The 25,423-nt window shown below is 48.6% G+C and overlaps 2 protein-coding genes across 2 annotated transcripts in view; both read left to right on the top strand.

Annotated features, from left to right (window-relative positions):
* Positions 1-25,423, top strand: part of LOC105892863 (integrin alpha-9) — a 197,096-nt gene that overhangs the window by 91,281 nt on the left and 80,392 nt on the right. The window lies entirely within an intron of this gene.
* The window catches only part of LOC105892854 (fibulin-7), an 11,974-nt gene continuing 2,072 nt past the window's right edge, over positions 15,522-25,423 (top strand). Inside the window, exons 1-6 of the mRNA XM_031579632.2 lie at positions 15,522-15,683; positions 17,569-17,745; positions 22,583-22,708; positions 23,260-23,397; positions 24,247-24,387; positions 25,310-25,423. The exon at positions 25,310-25,423 is cut by the window's right edge and continues 25 nt beyond it. Of these exons, the coding sequence (XP_031435492.1) occupies positions 15,527-15,683; positions 17,569-17,745; positions 22,583-22,708; positions 23,260-23,397; positions 24,247-24,387; positions 25,310-25,423 (853 nt within the window). The 5' untranslated portion in view covers positions 15,522-15,526. The remainder of the gene's footprint in view (positions 15,684-17,568; positions 17,746-22,582; positions 22,709-23,259; positions 23,398-24,246; positions 24,388-25,309) is intronic.

The raw sequence follows: 25,423 nt of genomic DNA, 5'->3' as shown, positions 1-25,423 counted from the left end.
CGATGGAACAGCTGGTCAGCACCATCGGTCACATCTTCCAGGGTGAGCCAGAGGGCAGAGAGTTTGACCCCGACGGTTTCCAGCCGCTGCTGAGGGCCTTCACTCGTCACGCCGACAGAATGCTTCAGGTCACGGGTTTCGTTGCAGCGCTAGCCACGGACGCCAAGAGCCTGGAGCGCGTGGAGAACCTGCGGACGTGCCTGACGCGACTGAGGGACGGAGTGGCGCCGATTCTCCAAGAGCTCAGAGGGGATTCGGTCCAGTGCTCCGGGGCGCTCCAGAACCTTCTGGACCTGCACCACAGGTGGGTGGACGACACCGATCAGCTCATGATCGCTTTCAGTGACATCATGGACGTGAAAGCGTTCACGAGTCTGGCGGTGCGGGGGATGGAGGACGGCTCGCGTGGATGCGACGCGGCACACAAACGCCAGGACCTTCAGCTCTTTGGCGAGCACGCTGGGCTTCTAATGGGCCACATGAGCCAAGTGGTTCAGGCCGTGAGAAGACACGTGGACAAGAGCGACGACCCCATCTACCGCAACGGCCTCCTGGTGCTGGTCCGACAGGCCGAAGCCGCCGCGGCGGAGGTGGCGGGATGCGTCACGGACATCGCTTCAAGCAGTGGCCACGATGACTTATGTGCTTATGTAATGTTCTCAGATAATCTCATCTTGGCAATCGAAAGCTTTGAGGTGTTACGCGAGGGCTTGGATGGCCTGCAGCACCCTGATCTCCTCAGTCCTCTGCGGGAGGAAGCCCGTAATCCCACGGCTTTATTAGCAGTCCTCCCCAAAACAGAACCGGTTCCAATACTAATACCGTCGGTTCTGGATGCAAAGGAGGGTAACCCTGAAGATCAGTTTTCACATCGAGACAGCCCCAGCATAGTTTCATCTGCACAACCCAAGTTAGAACACGCGATGAAAGAAGTCGACCAGAACGTGTCCGTTCCAACAGTTCAACAGTTCCAACAGTTCCATCATTTCAAGGATACTGACTTGGGTAAAACGTTTTTTATTTTGGAGACCAAACCACAAACCACACCTCAAAAGTTTCCAAACAAAACCGTTGATCTCCTGCCCCTCCTGAGAGATGTAGTAAGCATGACCAAAGAGAGAGACGTGACAGCTCTGAGCGTGGCTTGCTCTGGTGTTCTTGAGTTCTCAAACTGCTACACACAAGCTGCCAAAGAGGCCGCCACCCTTATAGATAATGACGACAGCAACCAGGTGGACGGTCTTCGGTCAGAGTTAGTGTCTCTAACACCTCTGCTGGTCCAGACGGCTCAGGAGACGGCCATGAGCTCTGCCATGAGCATGGACAGCATCTATAAACACAGCACACAGTTCTCCGACCTGATCAGAAACACCCGGAACATTCTTTTACCTGTCGCAGGCACGTGGTATCGGGCCATTTCCGCCATGTTTCAAGGCTACGGCCCGAACACAACGGAGACCGTCTCACGTGAACTGGCCGAAGTGATGTGTTTGTGCGCGGATGTGGTGCAACTCGTCGCGTGTCTGGAAAACACGGCAAGAGGAGAGGGTCATGAGAGCATTTCTGTCTTGAACAACAAGCTGAAAAAAGCACAAACCAACAGCAAACAGATAGCTGACCTAGCATCAAAACCAGGACCGGTAGCTGATCTAGAAGGCCCATGTCTACTGTGGGCTCTGTCCATGCAGGTTCTTCTGAACTCACTGGACAAAATTATTGGCACAGCGGCGTCTGCTAACACGGGTCAACTAACGAAGCATCAAATGACCCCAAAGAAATGGCTGACGACAATGTCTGAGAACTCACTCAGGATCCAGGAGGCGGCGAGGTTGTCCTCCTTGAACTGCAGGGATCACTACAAAGTCAAAACCTTGAGCGAACTCCAAGGAGAGGTCAAGATGCTGACGGACACCTACCTTCAAGTCGAAGAGGACCTTGGAACCGCCTCTGATTCTGGTATTCTTCTGCTGGCTAAGTCTGAACTCGTACAGAGGCAGCTTCAGACCAACATGAAGACGCTGTCAGGCCTGCTAAGTAAAGTAAACAAAGATTATGTGATGCCAATTGAAAATGCAATTACTTTGGCTTATTCAGCCGCTGCCAAGACCCAGGAGCAGAGTAGAGCTCTGGAGGCTCAGAAGCATTTTGAAAATGCGGCCGAGTTACTGTTGGAGAACGTCAAAGCCGCAACCAAGAGTGTGCAAGACTGTTTCAACTACATCCGAGACCCACGCGAACGCATCCAGCTGCGGTTTATCAACGACCATCTGTCCTTCCAAATGTCGGACATTGTGAGCAGGATCAGACTGATGGTGGAGACGCAGGCGTGCTGCGAGTCTCTCAGCTTGGAGGTACAGACCCAGTGCTGGGCGGCCAAAGCCCACTACCTGGTGGAGGAGATTTGCAAGGTGGATGGAATCCTGGAAAGAATAAAAGAACAGGTCAAGCTCGGACTGCAGGGCAAGAGACCGCGTGAAGCCCCCGTCACACAGACGGACACTCCCTCGGCAGCGCCAGAAAAAGCCCCCCTCACATGGACAGACACTCCCTCGGCAGCGCCAGAAAAAGCCCCCCTCACATGGACAGACACTCCCTCGGCAGCGCCAGAAAAAGCCCCCCTCACATGGACAGACACTCCTTCGGCAGCGGCGGAAAAAGCCCCTCCTGCAAACACAGCGACAGACACTAAACAGAGCAGCGAGCCAAGGATCACACAGACAGTGCACCCAACCATAAACTTCCCCACTTCACCTAAACAGGAACCCAAAATGGTAAAACAGGATGAATGCTGCATGTCACAGATGAATGAGTTGCATTGTTGGAGTGGGACATGACAATGTTTTCTTTTTTGGGGGTATTTTAAAAGAGGACATCGCATGTGTAATCTGATTATTTTGACAATGCGGGTAAGATAGAGGCATCGGTGTATATTTAGAGGCGATTTAGGAAAGCAACAGGAAAGCAAATAATAACAGTAGCTTGCAACAGTCATGTGTGAAAACACGTTGTAAGGAGGGCCAGAGAGGAATAAAAGTGTCCTGTGTTTTAGAGACCCATAGTGTTGCAGTAAAGACAAACACTCCAGAAAAAGATAAGACAAGGTAAATACCTGGGCTCTTGTGGTTGGTCTAGGTTGTAGAATGTGCACTATAGCCTATAGGGTTTAACTATTTGAATGGTATGTCTAGGTACAGGTCACAGTGATGGTCAGATGATGGCTTCATCTGTATAATGTACACTATAGACCTTGGTACAGGTGATAGTGATGGTCAGATGATGGCTTCATCTGTATAATGTACACTATAGACCTTGGTACATTGAAGAGTGTAGATGCCATGCCCTAGACTGTGTGTGAGGCTTCTAGGCCCTGGTGATGGTGACGTGTGGACCTGCTCTCCCAGCAGAGAGAGAGAGACCACGTGTTGAGCTCAGCGCCCCCCTCCCTCACCTACACCTGCCTCTATCTGAAACGAGAGACGGACAGGTGGGACTCCCGGGGGAACTACATCGTCCAGGCCACCAAAGACATCGCAGATAAGATCTACCACATGGCCCAGTACCTGAGAAGGAAAGGACCGATACAGGTGTGGCTCTTTGACAGATGTTTGGAATCCATACATCACGATTTCGCTTGAGCTCTAATTTTTCTTGCACCTGAAAACTGATCCAGATATATTTAACTGCTAAACTATAACCAGAATGCTGTTACTGTCTATTATTAACTATTGCACTTATTCCTCCAGCCAATCTAAAGTTAAAGTATGTATTCTATTACATGTACCTTACATTCACTACATTTATAACGTAATATGTAATACGCACAATTCCTTATTTTTATATATATAGTATTTAATAGATTATGTGATGTGTGGTTAGGCTCCAGTGGTTCTGCAGGGCACTCGTTCTCATGCCCCATCTCTGTGCTTCAGGGGCAACAGGCCACTCATACTGTATAGTAGAGGCTCTGGTCAACCCTCTAAAGAGCTGCTATCGATTTACTTCGACATTAAGACGACATTGGCACAAAAGTCTTCATACTTTTTAATGCACTGTATTATGTATGTTGTATGTTCTTGTTTTTCTCTCTTTTTTATAGTTGTATGTCTGTTATTTTATATGGAACTTGGCGTCTGAAATAAATATTTATATATATATATATTATAATATTCTCTTGCCCCCCATCTCTGTGCTTCAGGGCAAAGAGGCCTTTGTGTCCTCAGCCAAACACATCGTCTCAAGCTGCCAGTCCATCACACACTTCCTGAAAGTCATCGCAGACCACTGCCTGGATAAGCACTGCACCGGTGACCTCCTTCTAGTGGTGGAGCAAATACTGACCGTTACCAACCAGCTCACCATCATTTCCAGGTAGGACAAGCCAAAACAACAAGCATACTCCATACTGGAGACAAGCATACTCCATACTAGAGACAGGCATACTCCATACTGGACAGGCATACTCCATACTGGAGACAAGCATACTCCATACTGGACAGGCATACTCCATACTGGACAGGCATACTCTATACTGGAGACAGGCATACTCTATACTGGACAGGCATACTCCATACTAGAGACAGGCAGCATACTCCATACTGGACAGGCATACTCCATACTAGAGACAGGCATACTCTATACTAGAGACAGGCATACTCTATACTAGAGACAGGCATACTCTATTCTAACTCTCAGTAGCAACAGCAACGGTAAAAATGTCATAGAGAAATGTAAGATATGATGTGTTAGTGAGTAAGATATGCTGTGTTAGTGAGTAAGATTTGCTGTGTGAGTGAGTAAGATATGCTGTGTTAGTGAGTAAGATATGCTGTGTTAGTGAGTAAGATATGATGTGTTAGTGAGTAAGATATGCTGTGTTAGTGAGTAAGATATGCTGTGTTAGTGAGTAAGATTTGCTGTGTTACTGAGTAAGATATGATGTGTGTGCAGTGTGAACACATGTTAGTGAGTAAGATATGATGTGTTTGCAGTGTGAACGCATGTTAGTGAGTAAGATATGATGTGTCTGCAGTGTGAACGCATGTTAGTGAGTAAGATATGATGTGTAAGTAAGATATGATGTGTGTGCAGTGTGAACGCATGTTAGTGAGTAAGATATGATGTGTGTGCAGTGTGAACGCATGTCAGTGAGTAAGATATGATGTGTGTGCAGTGTGAACGCACTGACCCCTGGCAGCAAGTCCTCAGACGAGACCCTGGTGAAGAACGCTCAGAACCTGCTTCAGATCGTCCTGAAGGGGGTCCGCGCGGCCGAGACGGCCTGCATTAAGGTACAAATACAAACTATATTGCTACCTTGTACAGCTACACGAGGTATCCTACAATAAAACATTTGTTTTATATGTTTAATGTCAATGTTTAACATTAGACATTAAGAGGTTTCATATTTCTTCACATTCTCTGAATTTCCATGTCTCTTTCTGACCCATATTAAAAATCAGAATAGACTTTTCTGAGCTACTTTCAAATATCCTGTCTGAACCTTTTTCCTTGGCCTACCTTTTGACGAATCTGTCCGTTGGCCCAGTTGAGTGTGCCAACTGGAGACTCCTCTCTTGAAACCTGGCAGGGCCTGCGGCAGCCGGAGCCCGACTCGGACGCGGCCAGAGCTGCCGCCTTGTGCTTCCAGTGGAAAAAGAACCTCCTGATCCACCGGGCCCTGGAGATCTCCAACCCGGACACCGACGATCTGGGCCTCCGCAGGACTTCCGCCCATGCAGCCGAGCCCAGTCTGGCACCCCCTCTGCACATTCTGGAGCAGCGCAACAAGTAAAGAGCTGCAACTGCAACCCACACGCCATGCAGCACTGTACTGCAACCCACACACTGATGCAGCACACGCCATGCAGCACTGTACTGCAACCCACACACTAGTGCAGCACACGTTATGCAGCACTGAACTGCAACCCACACGTCATGCAGCTCTGAACTGCAACCCACACACTGGTGCATCACTGAACTGCAACCCACACACTGGTGCAGCACTGAACTGTGATGCTCTTTACAGTATGTAATACACACACACAGATTATATATATATATATATTAGTGTGTGTGATGTATGTGTAATGCTAGCTCCTGGCCTTTCCTGAAAACTTCTGGACATTGCTGTACACTTCATTATATATATTTTTTAATATATATGTATGCATGTGTGTGTGTTTTATTTATATAAATTATATATATATATATATATATATTTAGTTTTTTTGCTTCCTTAGAAAATATAACAAGTTTACAGGCCACACAGTCTGTTCAGACATATTTCCATTTTCATCTTTCACACCATTTCTGAAGCCATATAGATTTTTCTTTATTTAAGACAATGGATAAAAAATAAAAAGGCAATGAACGGTCACACATAAACTCATCTGGAGTGTTTTCTCTGACGGCATCTGTCAGCAGTAACAAAATTACATTAATTACTTGGACAGTTTCTGGAAAGCACTGCATTTATGATAGAAAATAAGCTTTTTAAAAGTCAAGTTAACAGTTGAGCATACAGTATTTAAAAAAAACAAAAAAACTATATTTATCAACAAAAAAAAGAGAACGCCACTAAGATAGCACCTTACAGCAACACAAGTCAACAATTGTCCTTCAACTGTTTTGTTTTTTTTGTCTTGTAAAACAATTTAAACATTCTTCTCAGTCATACCGTACATGAACTGAAACACAAATGCCATACACAGAACACAACCAAGGGGATAAAAGGTTAGCGGCTCTTATGATATACTTATAGCATCAGAATATGAAGCTTAACTGGATTTTATTATTTTATTAAAAAAGTCTGTCACTATATTTAATGTGAAACTTTATTTTTTTCACACTATCATATAAAATGAATACAATAACACCTAACTTACCATACATCTCTTTGCAAAAGTAATCATTTATAGTGTAACCTTTTTCATATTCCTACAGCCGTATATAAATTAAGTCTGAACCTCTCTCCATTTCAATATAATCAATAACGCACCATATTTTAACAAGTTACAGAATTGAGCCATGAAGCAGAACTGTTCATGGGCAGCTTCCCAGTAACAGAATGACATATAGGGCCACATTTTAAATGGTTCCAACGATCATTTAAATCAGCACACACACGTACTGGTAAAAGCTTATGGAATTACTGTATTTTTTTTAAATGCGATCCTGCACAATAAACTTATTTCCAGTTAGCTCCATGGCTAACTGAGTGAGAACGAATCAACAAATCAACTAATTGTTATTACCAAACTAGCTGTTACATACGCCTACCACAGGAAGATCACTAACCTTTCTGACCCACACAAAATCATATTGTTTTAAATGAGAAAAAAAAAATGTAAATCAAATGTTTGAATTTTATTTTCAAAGTCTGTGGAATTTTTTTTTAAAAGTGGCATTGGGATGTCATTCTGTTACGATGAAATCATCAGCAACTCAATCAACACTAGCACATGATTGGTAGAAGTTTTAGCAAGTGAACGTGGATAGATGCCCCCCCCACCACTACAAAGAACTAGGGATGCCAGAAAGAGATCATAATATGAGAACGAATATGTACAATATAAAATAAATAAATATGTCAATTTGAAAAAAGATACAACTACGATTGCCATGTGTGGGGGGAAGGTGGTGTCAATCAATGAATGTTCTGCTATGTACAGAGTTCACCAGCAGAGGGAGCCGGAGGGCCTCAGGACTGTTCACTGAAAGAAGGGTGAGGCGGTCGGGTCAAACGTCTTAAACACGTCCTTTAGTGGTCTGTCATCCTCCTCCTCCTCCTCTTCCTCCTGCTGCGGCTGCTGGTCCTTCTCCTCTTCCTCCATCTTTTCTTCACTGTCCTTCACCTCCTCCTTCTCCTTCTCCTTCTTCTCGGCCTCCTCCACTGGCCCTGCCACGACTACACTAGGGGGCTTGGCCTGTCGGGGGTCATTGTAGGGCGAGCGGATGAGGCCGGTGAGGGCCTGGATGGGAAAGTTGTGGAGAGCGGGGGCCGGGGCTGGAGTAGGGGGGCTGGGGGCGGCAGCGCTGGTGGTGGTGGTGGTGGTGGGGGAAGCTGCCTTCTCTGAGCCTACAGCAGTGGAGTTGGAGCCGCGGCCGCCAGCGCAGCCGTCCGAGGGGCTGTCGGAAGTCTTTCCCTCGGACGCCAAGCGGTGCGGGGGCGAGAGCTGGGGTGGGGGGGGGCTGCTGCTACTGTGCTTCCCTGGCTGCTTGAGGATGCTCGTCTTCCTGGGCGGCTCCAAGTCCTCGGCGGGCTTGGGAGGCTGGGAGGTCTGACTGCGGGGGTCGTACAGGCTGATGCCCCCCAGGAGGGTGGTGGGGCTCTCCAGGCCGCCGCTGGAGTTGGCCGCCAAGCGTTGGGCGTAGGGGGGCAGCTTATCGGGCTCGGCTACCACAGCTGCGCTGGCCACCGGCGAAGAGCCCGGCGCTCCAACGGTGCCTCTCAGTAGCCGGGGGTCCAGGGCCGCGCTTCCCCCCGAGGAGTCCTTGAGCGCGGGGGGCTTGGAGGCGTCCAGGCTGGAGGAGCGGCTGATGCGGGGGTCCTTGTGAGTCCGCGGGTCCAGTGGCTTCTCCACGCCCGCCTTGCCCTCCAGACCCGGCCTGCCGGCGCCCACCCTACCCACCCCTTCCTTCAGACGGGCGGCTGCCAGCCGCGGGTCGGGCGGCGCGGACAGCGTCGGGGACAGGTGCGGATCGGGCATGGCGTTCAGAGTGCGGTTGAGCTGGGCGTTGGCGATGAGCGGCGGCAGCGGCAGGTTGATGGAGGGCTCCTGCTTGGGCAGCAGCAGCGGGATGAGGTCCTCGGGCGCCCAGACCACGGCGTGGGCGAAGGAGGGCCGCTGCAGCAGGATGTCCACGCGGATGTGGCTGAACTGCTTGAGCTGGCAGCGGGGGTCGCGCAGCACGCCCGTGGGGCTGGGCTCCAGCGGGATCAGCACCGCCCGCTCGCGCAGCTCCCTCTCGCCCTCCTCGTCGTCCTCGCCCGCGGGCGGCTTGTGGGCCACGCTGGGGTGGCGGTGCGCGTCGGGCTTCGAGGGCGCCGGCTCCGCGGGCTTCAGCTTGCGGGGGTCCCTGGACAGCCGGGGGTCGTGGTTGGGCTCGGAGTCCGACTTGCGGGGATCCGTGTTGCGCTGCCGCGGGTCCGCTTTAACGCGGGGGTCGCTCGGGGGCCCCTTCTGCAGCCGGGGGTCGCTCAGGGGGGCCTGGGGGGGCTTGGGCTGGGCCTGCGGCTGGCTCTGCTGGCTCTTGAGCATCTCGTTCTGTTTCTTCAGAGACTTCAGGATGGACGACACGCTCCCGCCGCCGTCCTCCTCGTCACTGGAGTACCAATTCGTCGTCTCGTCTGAAACAACAACGCAGAAGGAGGTGCACATGAATCAGCGATTCCAGTGAGAGTCACGTCTGAAACGTCTTCTCAACCAATCAAAAGGTCTTAATAATTCATAATTCAATAATTCATTTTTACGTTCCATTGACAGACCACCAGAGGGCAGCACATGTAACTAAGCCAAACAGTCGACGCACTTAGTTGGCAAATCACACCATCTAAACACACACATGAAATGACAGCAGGACCTCAAGAGCCATGTGCATTCTTCCCTTATACTGATACAGCCCCCCCCCCCCCCCAAAAAAATATGACAGGACTCAACATCAGCCTAAAAAGTGAGAAACCAACTTTCTTGAAATGAAAGTGAGCTTCCCCAAACAGGCCCCATCAGTCATATCAACAGCAGTATTTCCAGTGGAACCTGTGTCTGCATCAGTTATATCATCAGTCATATCATCAGTCATATCATCAGTCATATCAACAGTCATATCAACAGTTATATCAACAGTCATATCAACAGTCATATCAACAGTCATATCAACAGCAGTATTTCCAGTGGAACCTGTGTCTGCATCAGTCATATCATCAGTCATATCATCAGTCATATCATCAGTCATATCATCAGTCATATCAACAGTCATATCAACAGTCATATCAACAGTCATATCAACAGTCATATCAACAGCAGTATTTCCAGTGGAACCTGTGTCTGCATCAGTTATATCATCAGTTATATCATCAGTCATATCATCAGTCATATCATCAGTCATATCAACAGTCATATCAACAGTTATATCAACAGTTATATCAACAGTTATATCAACAGTTATATCATCAGTCATATCAACAGTAGTATCTCCAGTGGGACCTGTGTCTCCATCAGTTATATCATCAGTTATATCAACAGTATCTCTCAGTGTGTCTCCATACCTCTGTCCCTGCTGGCTGGCCCAGGGCCCTGTCCCTCTGGCCTCGGGGGCTCGGCCTGCAGATGAAACTGCTGCTGCTGGAGCTGTTGTTGAAACGGATGATGCTGCTGTTGTGGATGATGCTGCTGTGGATGATGCTGCTGTGGATGTTGCTGTTGTTGTGGATGATGCTGCTGCTGTTGTTGATGGTGCTGCTGTTGTTGATGATGCTGCTGCTGTTGTTGTGGATGCTGCTGCTGCTGCTGTGGATGATGCTGCTGCTGCTGCTGCTGTTGCGGTGGCGGGGGCTGCCCCTGGGTGAGGTGGAGGAACAGGGCCTTCTGCACAGCTGGCAGGAAGCCCTGCATGGAGGCCTGCGCATCAGGGCCGGCCTGCTGCTGCTGCTGCTGCTGAGCTGCGTGGCTGTCATCTGTGAGGGGTGGGTGGGGACAGAGCATGTTTCAATACCCAACACTCTAAGAACTCAGACATCTGAGCAGCGTGGACTTATAAGGGACACACATCCTCTCTACCTTCAAGAAGCTTTTGAAGACCCAACTCTTCAGAGAGCACCTCCCTTCCTAACTGGCACTTCGACTAGTGCTTAACTTGCACTTCAGCAGTTACATTCCTGCACTTCTTTTTCCTTTCTAGGTCGTTTTTCTAATTCTTATGTAAAGTAGTATTTATTGTTACACCATGTTTTTTATTGCTCTTAGCTTGACTGTTCTCTCCCTTGTACGTCGCTTTGGACAAAAGCGTCTGCTAAATGACTAAATGATAAATGACTAAAATGACATATAAGGGACACATATAAGGGACACGCATATAAGGGACACACCTATAGGGGACACACCTATAGGGGACACACCTATAGGGGACACGCATATAAGGGACACGCCTATAAGGGACACGCCTATAAGGGACACGCCTATAAGGGACACATATATAAGGGACACACATATAAGGGGGACACATATAAGGGACACATATAAGGGCCACACATATAAGGGCCACACATATAAGGGTCACATATATAAGGGACACACCTATAAGGGACACACCTATAAGGGACTATAAGGGACACACCTATAAGGGACTATAAGGGACACACCTATAAGGGACACACATATAAGGGACACGCATATAAGGGACACATATAAGGGTCACACATATAAGGGACACATATAAGGGACACACATATAAGGGACACACATATAAGGGACACATATAAGGGACACATATAAGGGACGCACCTATAAGGGACACACATATAAGGGACACATATAAGGGACACATATAAGGGACACATATAAGGGACACATATAAGGGACACATACAAGGGACACGCATATAAGGGACACATATAAGGGACACACATATAAGGGCCACACCTATAAGGGACACACCTATAAGGGACACACATATAAGGGTCACATATAAGGGACACATATATAAGGGACACATATAAGGGACACATATAAGGGACACACATATAAGGGTCCATGTGACCTACGTACCTCCTGGGCCGGTGTTCTGGTTGTTGAAGAATGTGTTGAAGAACTCGGCGGGGTTCTGGCCCATGGGGGGGAAGGGCATGTTCTGCTGCTGCTGCATTGGCATGTCACACATGGGGGGGAACGGACCCCCCGGCGGCATCATCGGAGGCCCCTGGTTGGGGCGGTTCATGTGGGGCATGTTCCCCAGGAATGATGGCGGCGGCGGCGGCTGGCCCGGAGGCCCGGGGGGAGGCATAGGAGGGCCCTGCCCAAACCCTGGCGGAGGCTGCTGGGGGTTGGGTGGGGGCCCAGGACCACCCACGTGCGGCATGGGAGGAGGCCCACCCATTGAGCCTGGAGGAGGCCCACCCATCGAGCCTGGGGGCGACCCCGGCTGAGGCGGGGGGGAGGGGCGTTAGGGCCTGGGGGCATCATGCCAGCCTGGCCATCCTCAGGACCCCCGCCGAATTGGGGCGGCCCTCCGTTGGGGGAGTTGTTGTTGTAGAAAGCTGGCCGGTTGCTACGGGAGATAAACAATGACACCGTGTTAGCTATGAGGAGAGTCATTTGAGATGAATTCTTTCAACATCAGTTTTTGAAGATACAGGATCTTAAGAATTTAAAAGTGCATTTGCTACTGGCTAATAATTCATACCACTGTCACACTGAAAAGCACAACACTGAAACTGCCTTTGACCAATGAGCTGCCAGCATGTGATGTATGGATAATGCTTTGACCAATGAGCTGCCATCATGTGATGTATGGCTAATGCTTTGACCAATGAGCTGCCATCATGTGATGTATGGATAATGCTTTGACCAATGAGCTGCCATCATGTGATGTATGGATAATGCTTTGACCAATGAGCTGCCATCATGTGATGTATGGATAATGCTTTGACCAATGAGCTGCCATCATGTGATGTATGGATCATGTGATGTATGGATCATGTGATGTATGGATAATGTCTGATAAACTGAAAGTTACCCGAGGCCGATCTTCTGCGCCAGGTCCATGGTGGGCTGCACTTTGATCTCAAACAGAGAGGGGATCTTTTTGCCGCCCTGGTTACACCCCTGGTTGCCGCCTTGGTTGCCCCCTTGGTTGCCGCCTTGGTTGCCCATTTGGTTGCCCATTTGGTTGCCCCCCTGGTTACAGCCCTGGTTGCCGCCTTGGTTGCCGCCTTGGTTGCCGCCTTGGTTGCCGCCCTGGTTGCCGCCCTGGTTGCCGCCTTGGTTGCCCTCCTGGTTGCCCCCCTGGGGGCTGCTGGCGCCAGGGCGTGGGGAGCAGACCCACGCCAGGGGGCGGTTTGGGCAGGGGGGCGATGCCTTGCTTCCGCAGGTCCTCCAGTTCCAGCTCGTCCTCGTCTGCATTGTCCTCCTCCGTGTTGACGATCTACAGAAGAGCATTAGCCCGATGGCAACAGTTGACATCAACACTAAGCTGCTTAGCACCAGCTTTATTCAAGCAGAAATAAACAACGTAGACTTTTCAGGCTGCTGTTAACACGACCAGTATGTTTCAAAAAGGGAACTGAATTCAACTGAACTGCAGTGCTGTCTGTTTGTCTGTTGTCAATCCGCCTTGTACATATTTCTTAAACTTCTTAGACCGTTGCACTGTTGCACTGTTTGTTTTGTATCGTGTTGTAATGTATATTTTGTGTAAGCACATTGAGAGCCACTTTACCAAGTCAAATTCCTTGTTTTTGCAAACTTACTTGGCCAATAAAACCTGATTCTGATTCTGATCATGCAGAGTGTTTGTAAATTGTAAGCGCTCGTAGCTTGATTGTTCTCTCCCTTGATACGTCGCTTTGGATAAAAAGCGTCTGCTAAATGACTAAATGTAAATGTAAATGCTCGTCTGGGTGGTGGCGGCGGCTTACCTTATCGAAGAGTTCCTGAGTCACGTCATTCAAAGCATCATGGGAGAATTTGCAGTTGTCTCCCTGGTAGCACTTGGCCCCCGTGTGGAAGAACTTGCAAGGGAACTCCTGTGCAGGTGGGGTCAAGGGTCAATCAACACATGGGGCGACAGTGGTACAGGAGGTAGAGAAGTCGTTTAGTAATCAGAAGGTTGCTAGTTCGATTCCCTGTCGAAGTGTCCTTGAGCAAGACACTGAACCTCTAATTGCTCCTGATGTGCAGTGTGCCATCAGTGTAAATGTAAAATGTGTATGTAAGTCGCTTTGGATAAAAGCGTCTGCTAAATGACTAAATGTAAATGTAAATGTAAACACAGAAGGGACAAGTCAGCTGTACACGCATTCTGTCTCAACAATTAATGAGCCACTTCTTTTGGCATGTTCATCGTCTTCAAACTCATTTTAAATGGTATATGATCATGGGAAGTACAGATTCACACGCCGTCCAGACCACGGACTAATATGTCATTTTGTTGTTTGGGTCAGAACATCTGCAGTATTGAAAAAAACCTTCACAGTACCACATCAAAACATGCCAGTTAGCATGTTAGCAAGCTTTTATCAGTGCCAACTGGGCTGTTGGTGGTGTTTGCAAGGGTGTGTGTGTGTGTGATGTGTGTGTGACTGTGTGAATGTGTGTATGTATCACATGCTGGAGCACTTGCTACTTGTGCGATAACAGGTTGCCTTTCTTTTAGAGGTCTTTGGAGTCTCTGTAGACTTTCCCCTTTGGCGTGGCTCTCAGGGAAAGGACTGGAATTTGAAGCTATATCTTCCATCATAATTGGTTCCTTGGACACTGCTGGTTTTGGTCATAGACGCCCTATAAAATGCCATGGCTAGTCTGTTTAGAGCGCTCTCTCTCTCTCTTCTCTCCCCAAACTAGACCTGTTTCATGTGCCCTCAGGGAAAAATATACTGTAAAGGACCAGAGTTTTGGATTAACGGTTCTCTTCGACATCTGCGCCACCAGCTTTTAGTTCAGCCTGCCCTTCAGCCTCTAACCCCACACCAACCAGTCACAGGCAGGCCTTTAGTTCAGCTGCCCTCTAACCCCACAGATCCAGTCACAGGCAGGCCTTTAGTTCAGCTGCCCTCTAACCCCACAGATCAGTCACAGGCAGGCCTTTAGTTCAGCTGCCTCTAACCGAACAGAACCAGCCACAGATCCAGTCACAGGCAGGCCTTTAGTTCAGCTGCCTCTAAGCCCCACAGAACCAGTCACAGACAGGCCTTTAGTTCAGCTGATTCTAACCCACAGAACCAGTCACAGAGGCAGGCCTTTTAGCAGCAGCTTCTTCAAGAATGGCCATAAGTAATTGTGCAAGTTGAGAGTAACATTAATGTTGTACAGTGCTAGTACTGGTAATGTATTAACATCATAAATTATTTGAATGCATTCACTAGGTTTACTAGTTTGAACCTTTAGAGAGAAACGTAGCGTCTCTGTTTAATTGCGCTGTCAAAGAGGCCAGGCCTTTATTTCTGTGTGCTTGTTGTGGGGGGGGTGGGGGGTGGCGTGGGTCGATATGTAGTGTGAGAGTTGTCCTCTACATCACCACCTAAACTTGAGGGATTTTGCCTGCCCCTTCCTTATCATTAAGGCCATGGATGGGTTTGGAAACGTGTTTCTCTTTGCAAAGTTACAGTTGGTTTTGAGAATGGATTGTGAATATGCTGATTTTAATAATAGAATAATGAATAATGAATAATAGTAAATAATGGACCCTCTGTCTGTGTTTGGCTTGTGTATGGTGTGTGTGTGTGTGTGTGTGTGTGTGTGTGTGTGTGTGTGTGTGTGGTGTGTGTGTGTCTGTGTGGTTGTGTGTGTGTGTGTGTTAAAAGCATGGCTGTATGGAGAAGCACCGGGTGGTCGGGGTCCTTCGTCAGATGGAGAAGTTTCTGAGGGGCCAAGAAGTCCGCTTCACAGAAGGCCTGCGCATCATGAAGTCCAAGCTGGCCGGCCTGCAGAACTCCGTGTCCAAGTTTCCCCAAGCCGACGAGTCTTCCCGTGAGTACAGTAGCGGCGTCACCATGTGGCACTAACTGACTTCACCATGTGGCACTGACTGAGGTCACCATGTGGCACTGACTGAGGTCACCATGTGGCACTGACTGAGGTCACCATGTGGCACTGACTGAGGTCACCATGTGGCACTGACTGAGGTCACCATGTGGCACTGACTGAGGTCAGACTGAGCGCCAGGGTGCAGAATAGGCCATGAGTCACCTGACCTGGAGGAGGTCAAACTCATGGACTGAACGCTTTGGAGGATAGCTGGAAAGTCAGCATGATGGCAGCTCCCAAAGGCATGTGTTAAACATATGAATGCAGTGTATCAGAGGTGGCCTCAAGTGTAATGATCAGGTAGAAGGTCCAGAGAGGCCGGGGGAGAAGGACAGAAGGGGTTCTAGTTTTAGATTTAGATTTATTTGTGACCACAAGAGATCTTTTGACAAGAGATCTTTTGATTTGCATGTCTCGCTTGTTTTTTTAAATGTTTTTGGGTTCCAATGTAGTTGTTTATAGTGCGATACATAGTGGATCATGAGGGTCCCTGTTAATATCTCTGGTAGGCCTGTCATGGTGGGATGGCTTGGATTCTCCATTGTACGCAGGAGAGTGTTCGCGTTTAAGTCTTTACAAAGAGCACTTCCTCAATTCTCTGGGTTGAATATAATGGCTTCCTGCCTCAAACGCTGGTGCTGCCATTCATCCGTGAGGAGACGTTTGGGGACCTAGTCCATTACAAAACCCCCGTGCGCCCGGCGGCCGACCCAGGGGGAAGTGGAGAGTGTGTTGTTTGGCAGCAGACACAGGAACCATCAAGTGTTTTTTCTCGGCAACATAACACAGAGCTCTTGGCAGGAGGGAACAAAGGTTGTCACTGTACATTTACGGCACGTCTGGCTCAATTTAGGAGCAACTTGAAACCTTAAAGAATCCTCTAGATATGACGGGACACATGGAGGGAGAGAGGTCAAAGGTCAACTTCAGGACAAGTGAGAGCAGACCCATGTGTAGAGTTCAGGCTAAGAAACTTTATGGAATGTTATTAGCAACTAATGTAAATTTGAAATGTGGTTGGAATCATAAACATGTATATTGTGGGGATTGCTTCACCAGCCAGGTTTTCTTCACTAAAAGTATAGTGTGATGTTACTGTCATTTTCAGGCTTTTACATCAGAGTAGTTCTTAGTAGAGCTGTCATCACATCCTGATAGTGATCATGGGGGTAGAGATCACAAGGACACAGGGTGCTCACACCAGTAATGTATAGATATGCATGAAAGAAAGGTTTTCATAAGGCGGAAAGAACTGAAAGGCCTGTTACCTCAGGAGAGTATCTGTTACCTCAGGAGAGTGTCTGTTACCTCAGGAGAGTATCTGTTACCTCAGGAGAGTATCTGTTACCTCAGGAGAGTATCTGTTACCTCAGGAGAGTATCTGTTACCTCAGGAGAGTATCTGTTACCTCAGGAGAGTATCTGTTACCTCAGGAGAGTGTCTGTTACCTCAGGAGAGTGTCTGTTACCTCAGGAGAGTATCTGTTACCTCAGGAGAGTGTCTGTTACCTCAGGAGAGTATCTGTTACCTCAGGAGAGTGTCTGTTTGTACGTTGTTCTCTTATGTGTTCCACCCACCCCAATACCCCCTGTCCAGTAATCTCTGTGGATTAAATTAGGCATTTCATGTCTCTTCCCACGAAGAACCAAGCAAACAGTGACATGCTCAGTCTTGAAACAGCAACGTTTGGCTGACTTAACATATGATTTGTCCACGTCTCTCTCTCTCTCCCTCTCTCTCTCTCTCTCTCACTCTCTCTCTCTCTCTCTCTCTCTCTTCTCTCTCTCTCTCTCTCTCTCTCTGTTTACTTCCTCCCTGTTGTCCTCAGCACCCAATACATGTCCTGCCCTGGAGGCTCCGGCACATGGCAGGAAATTTGGCTCCAAATTCTTCGTCGGTCACGAGGTCCACTTCACCTGCGCCCCAGGCTATCACCTGGTGGGTCCTGGCACGCGGCTGTGCCAGGAGGATGGCACCTGGAGCGGGGCGAACGCCATCTGCAAAGGTAAACCTTTCATAACCCTCCCCCTGTTTTGATCTCTCCATGCAATATCCTCATTTGCGGTATTTCACACTGAGGAGGTGAGTATGCTTGTATTTCACACTGAGGAGATGAGTATGCTTGTATTTCACACTGAGGAGGTGAGTATGCTTGTATTTCACACTGAGGAGATGAGTATGCTTGTATTTCACACTGAGGAGATGAGTATGCTGTATTTCACACTGAGGAGATGAGTATGCTTGTATTTTCACACTGAGGAGATGAGTATGCTTGTATTTCACACTGAGGAGGTGAGTATGCTTGTATTTCACACTGAGGAGATGAGTATGCTTGTATTTCACACTGAGGAGATGAGTATGCTTGTATTTCACACTGAGGAGGTGAGTATGCTTGTATTTCACACTGAGGAGGTGAGTATGCTTGTATTTCACACTGAGTGAGACGAGTATGCTTGTATTTCACACTGAGTGAGATGAGTATACTTGTATTTCACACTGAGTGAGATGAGTATGCTTGTATTTCTTGCTGTTTGGAAGATGCCTGTTTTCAAAGTGCCCTACTCTACAGATCTATGTGCACTAAGACTGTGTCCACAGTAGGCCTATACTCTTCTAGTATGAGTTCATTGAATACTATAGACGTCTTCATTTTAACTTCACATAAAACATCAGTCAAACGGTATAAACTTCACACTGCTCGTTTGAGATAGTTCTGATGGTCTTATCCATTTGTTAGCATTGGTCTTGACTGAGAATGCGTTGACCAAATAGCGTTGTGGATTGTCTAAACTGACATGAATCGTAACCCTGGAGAGCTTACCCAGCTTTTGGTAAACGAACGAACGACTCACCAAACGAGCTTCCACGGAGCCCCGCTGTCCTGCTGGGCGTCCAGTGCAGGGGGAGAATAATGGCGTCTGTCTTTGGAGTGTCAGTGTGTTTGTGTTGGCGGATAAAGAAGTCTGGGCAGTGACAGCCCTCTCTCCCCGCCCTGTTGCTCCGCCACTCTTTCTCTGAATCGCTGGAATGCCTCGGCCAGACGCGTCTGGGATGGGGTGGGATGGGATGGGCCGCAGTATTCCGTAACGCTGGGAGAAACCCCTGCGCCCCCCATTCAGAGTGACCTTGGAACAGGAGCCCCATGAATGCCCATCGAAAAGAGAAAGTGGCTCCACCAACAGAGAACAGGGGAACAAGAGACCAGAACTAAATAAAAAAGAACGAGAGAGAGAGAGAGAGAGAGAGAGAGAGAGAGAGAGAGATAAGGGGAAGGGAAAGAAAGAGGCCATTCTTCACGGCTGGAGCGAGCTCCGAGACTCAGTGAATGAAGCTCTCGTTAAAGCGGCATTAAATGTCTGGAAAACACAGAAAAACACCTGTAGCACATTCCTGACTGGGGCACCCTCTGTTCTCCCTCAATGGCCTCCATGCCCCCCCCCCCCCTGTGCCAACAGCGCTACTGTAAAAGTATCACCCAGCGCTCATGTTTCTCCTCGGGCTCGTCCTCGGGCGCAGAGGCCCCCACTTCCCTTTATTTAGTCAGAGGTCCCTGTGGGCTGGAGGGTTATGTCCGTGCATTTTTCATTAAATCAGCTTCATGGTCCAATAGTGTGTAAGTATGCTAAGTATGCTATTGATGGCTTCCTTTACTGGCACAGGCCGAGACATTCCATTTAGTACAGTTGAACCGTTTACGTGCCCCGGTGTGTGTGTGTGTGTGTGTGTGAGAGAGAGAGAGAGAGAGAGAGAGAGAGAGAGAGAGGGAGAGACAGCTAGAGAAGGGGAAATAGTTGAAAAGTCAACACGCACAATATCATCTCTGTGCGTTTTTACCAGGAGGGGGTCGATGTTGAACCTAAAATTAGATGCCATGCGTGAAAAAACACCTTTGAGACAGGGATAAAAATACCGAAGTATGCTGAAAAACGTTTAAAAATATCCTGGGTAGTAAAACGGCCCTTTTTGTGTAAAAGAAAAAACACAGCTGCAAACATTCTGAGCGTGGCCTCCGGGGAAGGCAAATAAACAAAGAAAGATTAGAAGTGAATCGCCTGGAATTCCACCCCCAAAGATGTGAGATTTGGGGGTAACTGCCCACCGTCTTCCCTTCAAAGGGCCAGACCTCGCCAGGCCCAGCAAACAGCAAACAGCAAACAGCAAAGCCATGCTTCTTAGCAACATGTCACGAAATTCCTTCCACTGGTTCGGCACAGAGTAGTGCATCATGCATATAAACAACACAGTGAAAGTTTTACTATTGTGCATATCTAGAAACGTTAATTATGTAGACTTTTAAAGAAACATTGCAATGTTTTCAAAGCAGCAACTGTCTTCAGAAATACCTGCAGGCCATTTAGTCAGCTCAAAACCTTTAAACAAAATGGCTGCTATTGTACGCCACAGCCAATTCACCACGCCTTCCCCAGCCATGTCTACGGACTCCTGATCAGCTTTATTCAAGGCTTTGCCAAGGCATTCCCGTGATTTTTGAAATTCTGGAGGTGTGTTGGTTGAGAATAGCTCTGGCAGAATAGTTCGGCTCAGAAGATCCATATTTTGGTGGCTTCACAGTGGCTGTATTGACATTGCCTGGCTGCAAAGCGGTTTGTGGTTGATCGGATCAATCATTCACACAATGGGAGATTCGGTCCATTTCACACTGATGAAGTGCTGGTTCTTAAAGTGTTGCATCTTTGAAGGTGTGAATGCATAATTGGCAAGGGGGTAGACCTGCGTCTCTACCCCGGGCACCAGGGGGCAAAGGGCATGTGTTGCTGCATGACTTACCGTGATCATTTGCCCTTGTCTTTACAGTTCTAAGATCTTACCGTGATCATTTGCCCTTGTCGTTACAGTTCTAAGATCTTACCGTGATCATTTGCCCTTGTCTTTACAGTTCTAAGATCTTACCGTGATCATTTGCCCTTGTCTTTACAGTTCTAAGATCTTACCGTGATCATTTGCCCTTGTCGTTACAGTTCTAAGATCTTACCGTGATCATTTGCCCTTGTCTTTACAGTTCTAAGATCTTACCGTGATCATTTGCCCTTGTCTTTACAGTTCTAAGATCTTACCGTGATCATTTGCCCTTGTCGTTACAGTTCTAAGATCTTACCGTGATCATTTGCCCTTGTCTTTACAGTTCTAAGATCTTACCGTGATCATTTGCCCTTGTCGTTACAGTTCTAAGATCTTACCGTGATCATTTGCCCTTGTCGTTACAGTTCTAAGATCTTACCGTGATCATTTGCCCTTGTCTTTACAGTTCTAAGATCTTACCGTGATCATTTGCCCTTGTCGTTACAGTTCTAAGATCTTACCGTGATCATTTGCCCTTGTCGTTACAGTTCTAAGATCTTACCGTGATCATTTGCCCTTGTCTTTACAGTTCTAAGATCTTACCGTGATCATTTGCCCTTGTCGTTACAGTTCTAAGATCTTACCGTGATCATTTGCCCTTGTCGTTACAGTTCTAAGATCTTACCGTGATCATTTGCCCTTGTCTTTACAGTTCTAAGATCTTACCGTGATCATTTGCCCTTGTCTTTACAGTTCTAAGATCTTACCGTGATCATTTGCCCTTGTCGTTACAGTTCTAAGATCTTACCGTGATCATTTGCCCTTGTCTTTACAGTTCTAAGATCTTACCGTGATCATTTGCCCTTGTCGTTACAGTTCTAAGATCTTACCGTGATCATTTGCCCTTGTCTTTACAGTTCTAAGATCTTACCGTGATCATTTGCCCTTGTCTTTACAGTTCTAAGATCTTACCGTGATCATTTGCCCTTGTCGTTACAGTTCTAAGATCTTACCGTGATCATTTGCCCTTGTCTTTACAGTTCTAAGATCTTACCGTGATCATTTGCCCTTGTCTTTACAGTTCTAAGATCTTACCGTGATCATTGCCCTTGTCTTTACAGTTCTAAGATCTTACCGTGATCATTTGCCCTTGTCGTTACAGTTCTAAGATCTTACCGTGATCATTTGCCCTTGTCTTTACAGTTCTAAGATCTTACCGTGATCATTTGCCCTTGTCTTTACAGTTCTAAGATCTTACCGTGATCATTTGCCCTTGTCGTTACAGTTCTAAGATCTTACCGTGATCATTTGTCCTTGTCTTTACAGTTCTAAGAGCTTTTAAAATCCTAGCCATTAAAGCACATCAGCCTAGTATGTGTTTCATCAATGATGACTGTACAAGAGCTCTTTATTATTGATCATTCTTCAGTAATGACTGTGTTGTTTCAGTCTGTGTGCTTAGCAGGCAAGAAACCTTGGCCGTGGTAATGTTCAACCCAGCTTGATACTTAATATTTTTATATATATAAATATATATATATTGATACTTAATATTTTGCCCTTTTCCACTTGGGGAGCTTTTGATGAAGTGCTGCTGATAGCACGAGATAACACCCAGAGAGATAGCCCATCAATATCATTAGGTTCCCTTACCACAAAACATAATATGAACGGCCAGCTGTCACATTTGGGTGTAGTCTATATCCTATTCATGCCCTTTTTTAAGACCTTCTCTGCGAATTAATTGTGTTGCTTCATGGCGTTGATGGAGGTGTGTGTGTGTGTGTGTGTGTGTGTGTGTGTGTGTGTGCTCTACCACAGATGTCAGTGAGTGTGTTGCTTCATGGCGTTGATGGAGGTGTGTGTGTGTGCTCTACCACAGATGTCAGTGAGTGTGTTGCTTCATGGCGTTGATGGAGGTGTGTGGTGTGTGGTGGTGTGTGTGGTGTGTGCGTGCACTACCACAGATGTCAGTGAGTGTGCGTTGCTTCATGGTGTTGATGGAGGTGTGTGTGTGTGTGTGTGTGTGTGCTCTACCACAGATGTCAGTGAGTGTGCCAGCACCCCCTGCCAGAACGGGGGCACTTGTGTGGAGGGCATCAATCAGTACAAGTGCACCTGTCCGCAGAACTGGAGTGGAGCTCACTGTCAGCACCAGACACAGACAGGTTTGTGTGCAAAACTTGCCAAGAAGGAGGTATGCTGTGTCTGATACAGTCTGTGACACATGTGTGTGTGCTGTCTGTCCCCATGTGTGTGTCTGTGCCGACTGTCCTGTTATTTGTCCTGTTGTCATACTGTCTCTGTGTTTGTTTGTGTGTGTGATAATGTGTCTCCATGTTACTCAGTCAAAGCATGCATTTGTGTCTGTCCTGTGTGTGTGTGTGTGTGTGTGTGTGTGTGTGTGTGTGTGTGTGTGTGTGTGTGTGTATGTCTGTGTCAATATGTGTCTGTCCTGTCTGTGTGTGTGTATGTCTGTGTCAATATGTGTAATATGGGTCTTTCTGTCTCTCTGTGTGTGTGTGTGTGTGTCTGTGTCTGTGTCTGTGTCAATATGTGTCTGTCCTGTCTGTGTGTGTGTATGTCTGTGTCAATATGTGTCTTTCTGTCTTTCTGTCTCTCTGTCTTACCATTTGGATATGCCCAGTGTTGCACAGGCCCAAGTCGGGCCGTAGGTCGAAGGTTAAGTTTCCTCTCCCGCCTCTCTCCTCGCGTCCAGCCCCCCCTGAGTGGAGCGTGACCAACGACCCGGCCTTCAGCCGCCGGCCGCGCTGCGCCAAGGTGGACCAGGCCCAGCACTGCAGCTGCGACGCCGGCTTCCACATGAGCGGCACCAGCGACAACAGCATCTGCCAGGGTAGGCCTCAGCCAATCACAGCTCCCACGTCCCCAGTCGTCAGCCAATCATATAGGAGGTCAGACTGTCAAACATTCCAGCGGTGATGTGCTGCTGCTGTGGTGCAGTAGATGAGCAGAGCAGTGGAGAGACCCACTGATCCATTTCTTTCTGTTGTTGTTCTGATGGTCAAGGTGGCCGCTACTCAATAAGCCATTAAACATGTCCGCTGGGTGGGGTGGGGGGGGTGGGGGAAACATGTGAGTGCTGAAAGTGAGCTCCCCCCCCCCTCCCACTGCTGTGTTCTGTCATCCAGACATTTTTCTCTCTTCCCGTTCTTTTCTTTTTGTTTCTCTTTCTAAGCACGTGTTGTTCCCTCTTGCTGGTTTCTACCTTCCAACCTGTAAAAGATCCTGGTGTGTTTCCTCTTCCCCTCCTCCCCTCCTCCCACCCCACTCTCTCCAGTGCTCTTATGAAAGCCACATGTCTGACAGCACTCTTCATATGGAACTCACACGTGTTGGTTCACTGTACACTCTGCCCCCTTCACTCTCTCTCTCTCTCTCCCTCTCTCTATCTCCCTCTCTTCCTGTCTCTCTCTCCCTGTCTCTCTCTCCCTCTCTCTCTCTCCCTGTCTTGCTCTCCCTCTCTCTCTCTCCCTCTCTCCCTGTCTCTCTCTCCCTCTCTCTCTCTCCCTGTCTTGCTCTCCCTCTCTCTCTCTCCCTCTCTCCCTGTCTCTCTCTCCCTCTCTCTCCCTGTCTCCCTCTCCCTCTCTCCCTGTCTCTCTCCCCCTGTCTCTCTCTCTCTCTCTCTCCCTCTCCCTCTCTCTCTGTCTCTGTCCCCCTCTCTCTCCCTCTCTCCTCCCCACAGATGTGAATGAGTGTGAGGTGTATAAGACGGAGCGTGGCGGCGGCCAGCTGTGTGTCCATGCGTGCGTGAACGTCCCGGGCTCCTACCACTGCTCCTGTCCCGCGGGCTACAGGCTGCTGGCGGACGGGCGGAGCTGCGAGGGTGAGTGACAGGCCGAGACGGCGGAGACGGCGAGGGGAGCGGAGGGGAGCGGAGGGGAGGGGAGGGGAGCGGGACAAAAGCCCTTTTCATACGGCTGGCCTCACGCTAGACCTCAGCGCTGGACCAACACACACAAATAGAGGGAGGGAGCGAGGGAGGGAGGGAGGGACGGGAGCGAGAGATTTACTTTACGGAGATTTACTCAGGGAGAGGCATGAGGTCACCCCAAGAGGATGGTAAATAAAAGACAGGAGGAACATGGAGGAGAGGACGTGAGGACAGAGAGCAGCGTAATGGAGTTGACATGCTGAAGCCTGGGGTCTAACTTCATAACTGACGGGATGGAGTAGGGGTGGGTGGTGGGTGGTGGGGGTCGTGACCCTACCCCTGTCTGGCTGCGTGTGGGCACCAGCTCGGGGATTAAATCCCACACGTAGCATAGGCCATGCCAGCCTTTGGAACAAATGACCTCATAGCTGCCCAGCAGAAGGAATGTCCCTGGATGCAAGGGCTTATGGGAAATGAAAGGAAAGAGCCAAAGTCCAGCCCCCCCCCTCTCCCTACCTTGTTTGAAGTCACTGTAGAACAGCATCTGGAAAGGCCAGCGCAGACCTAGGCTTGAGTATCACGCTCACTTCACGCCCCTTTCATTTCCTGCTCTTTTTTCTCACACATTCTTCCTTTTTTACCATCCTTCTCCTCTCTCTCTCCATCCTCCTCCTCTCTCTCTCTCTCCATCCTCCTCCTCTCTCTCCATCCTCCTCCCTCTCTCCATCCTCCTCCTCTCTCTCTCTCCATCCTCCTCCTCTCTCTCCATCCTCCTCCCTCTCTCCATCCTCCTCTCTCTCTCTCCATCCTCCTCCTCTCTCTCCATCCTTCTCTCTCTCCATCCTTCTCCTCCTCTCTCTCTCCACGGCCCCAGATGTGGATGAGTGTCTGACCCAACAGCACAACTGCTCCCGCGGCACCACCTGCATCAACACGGGCGGCAGCTTCCAGTGTGTCAGCCCAGAGTGCCCACGCTCCCACGACAGCA

This window comes from Clupea harengus, chromosome 13 (assembly GCF_900700415.2).
Source record: "Clupea harengus chromosome 13, Ch_v2.0.2, whole genome shotgun sequence".
Lineage (NCBI taxonomy): Eukaryota > Metazoa > Chordata > Actinopteri > Clupeiformes > Clupeidae > Clupea > Clupea harengus.
This window is presented reverse-complemented; position numbering and strand designations above follow the sequence as displayed.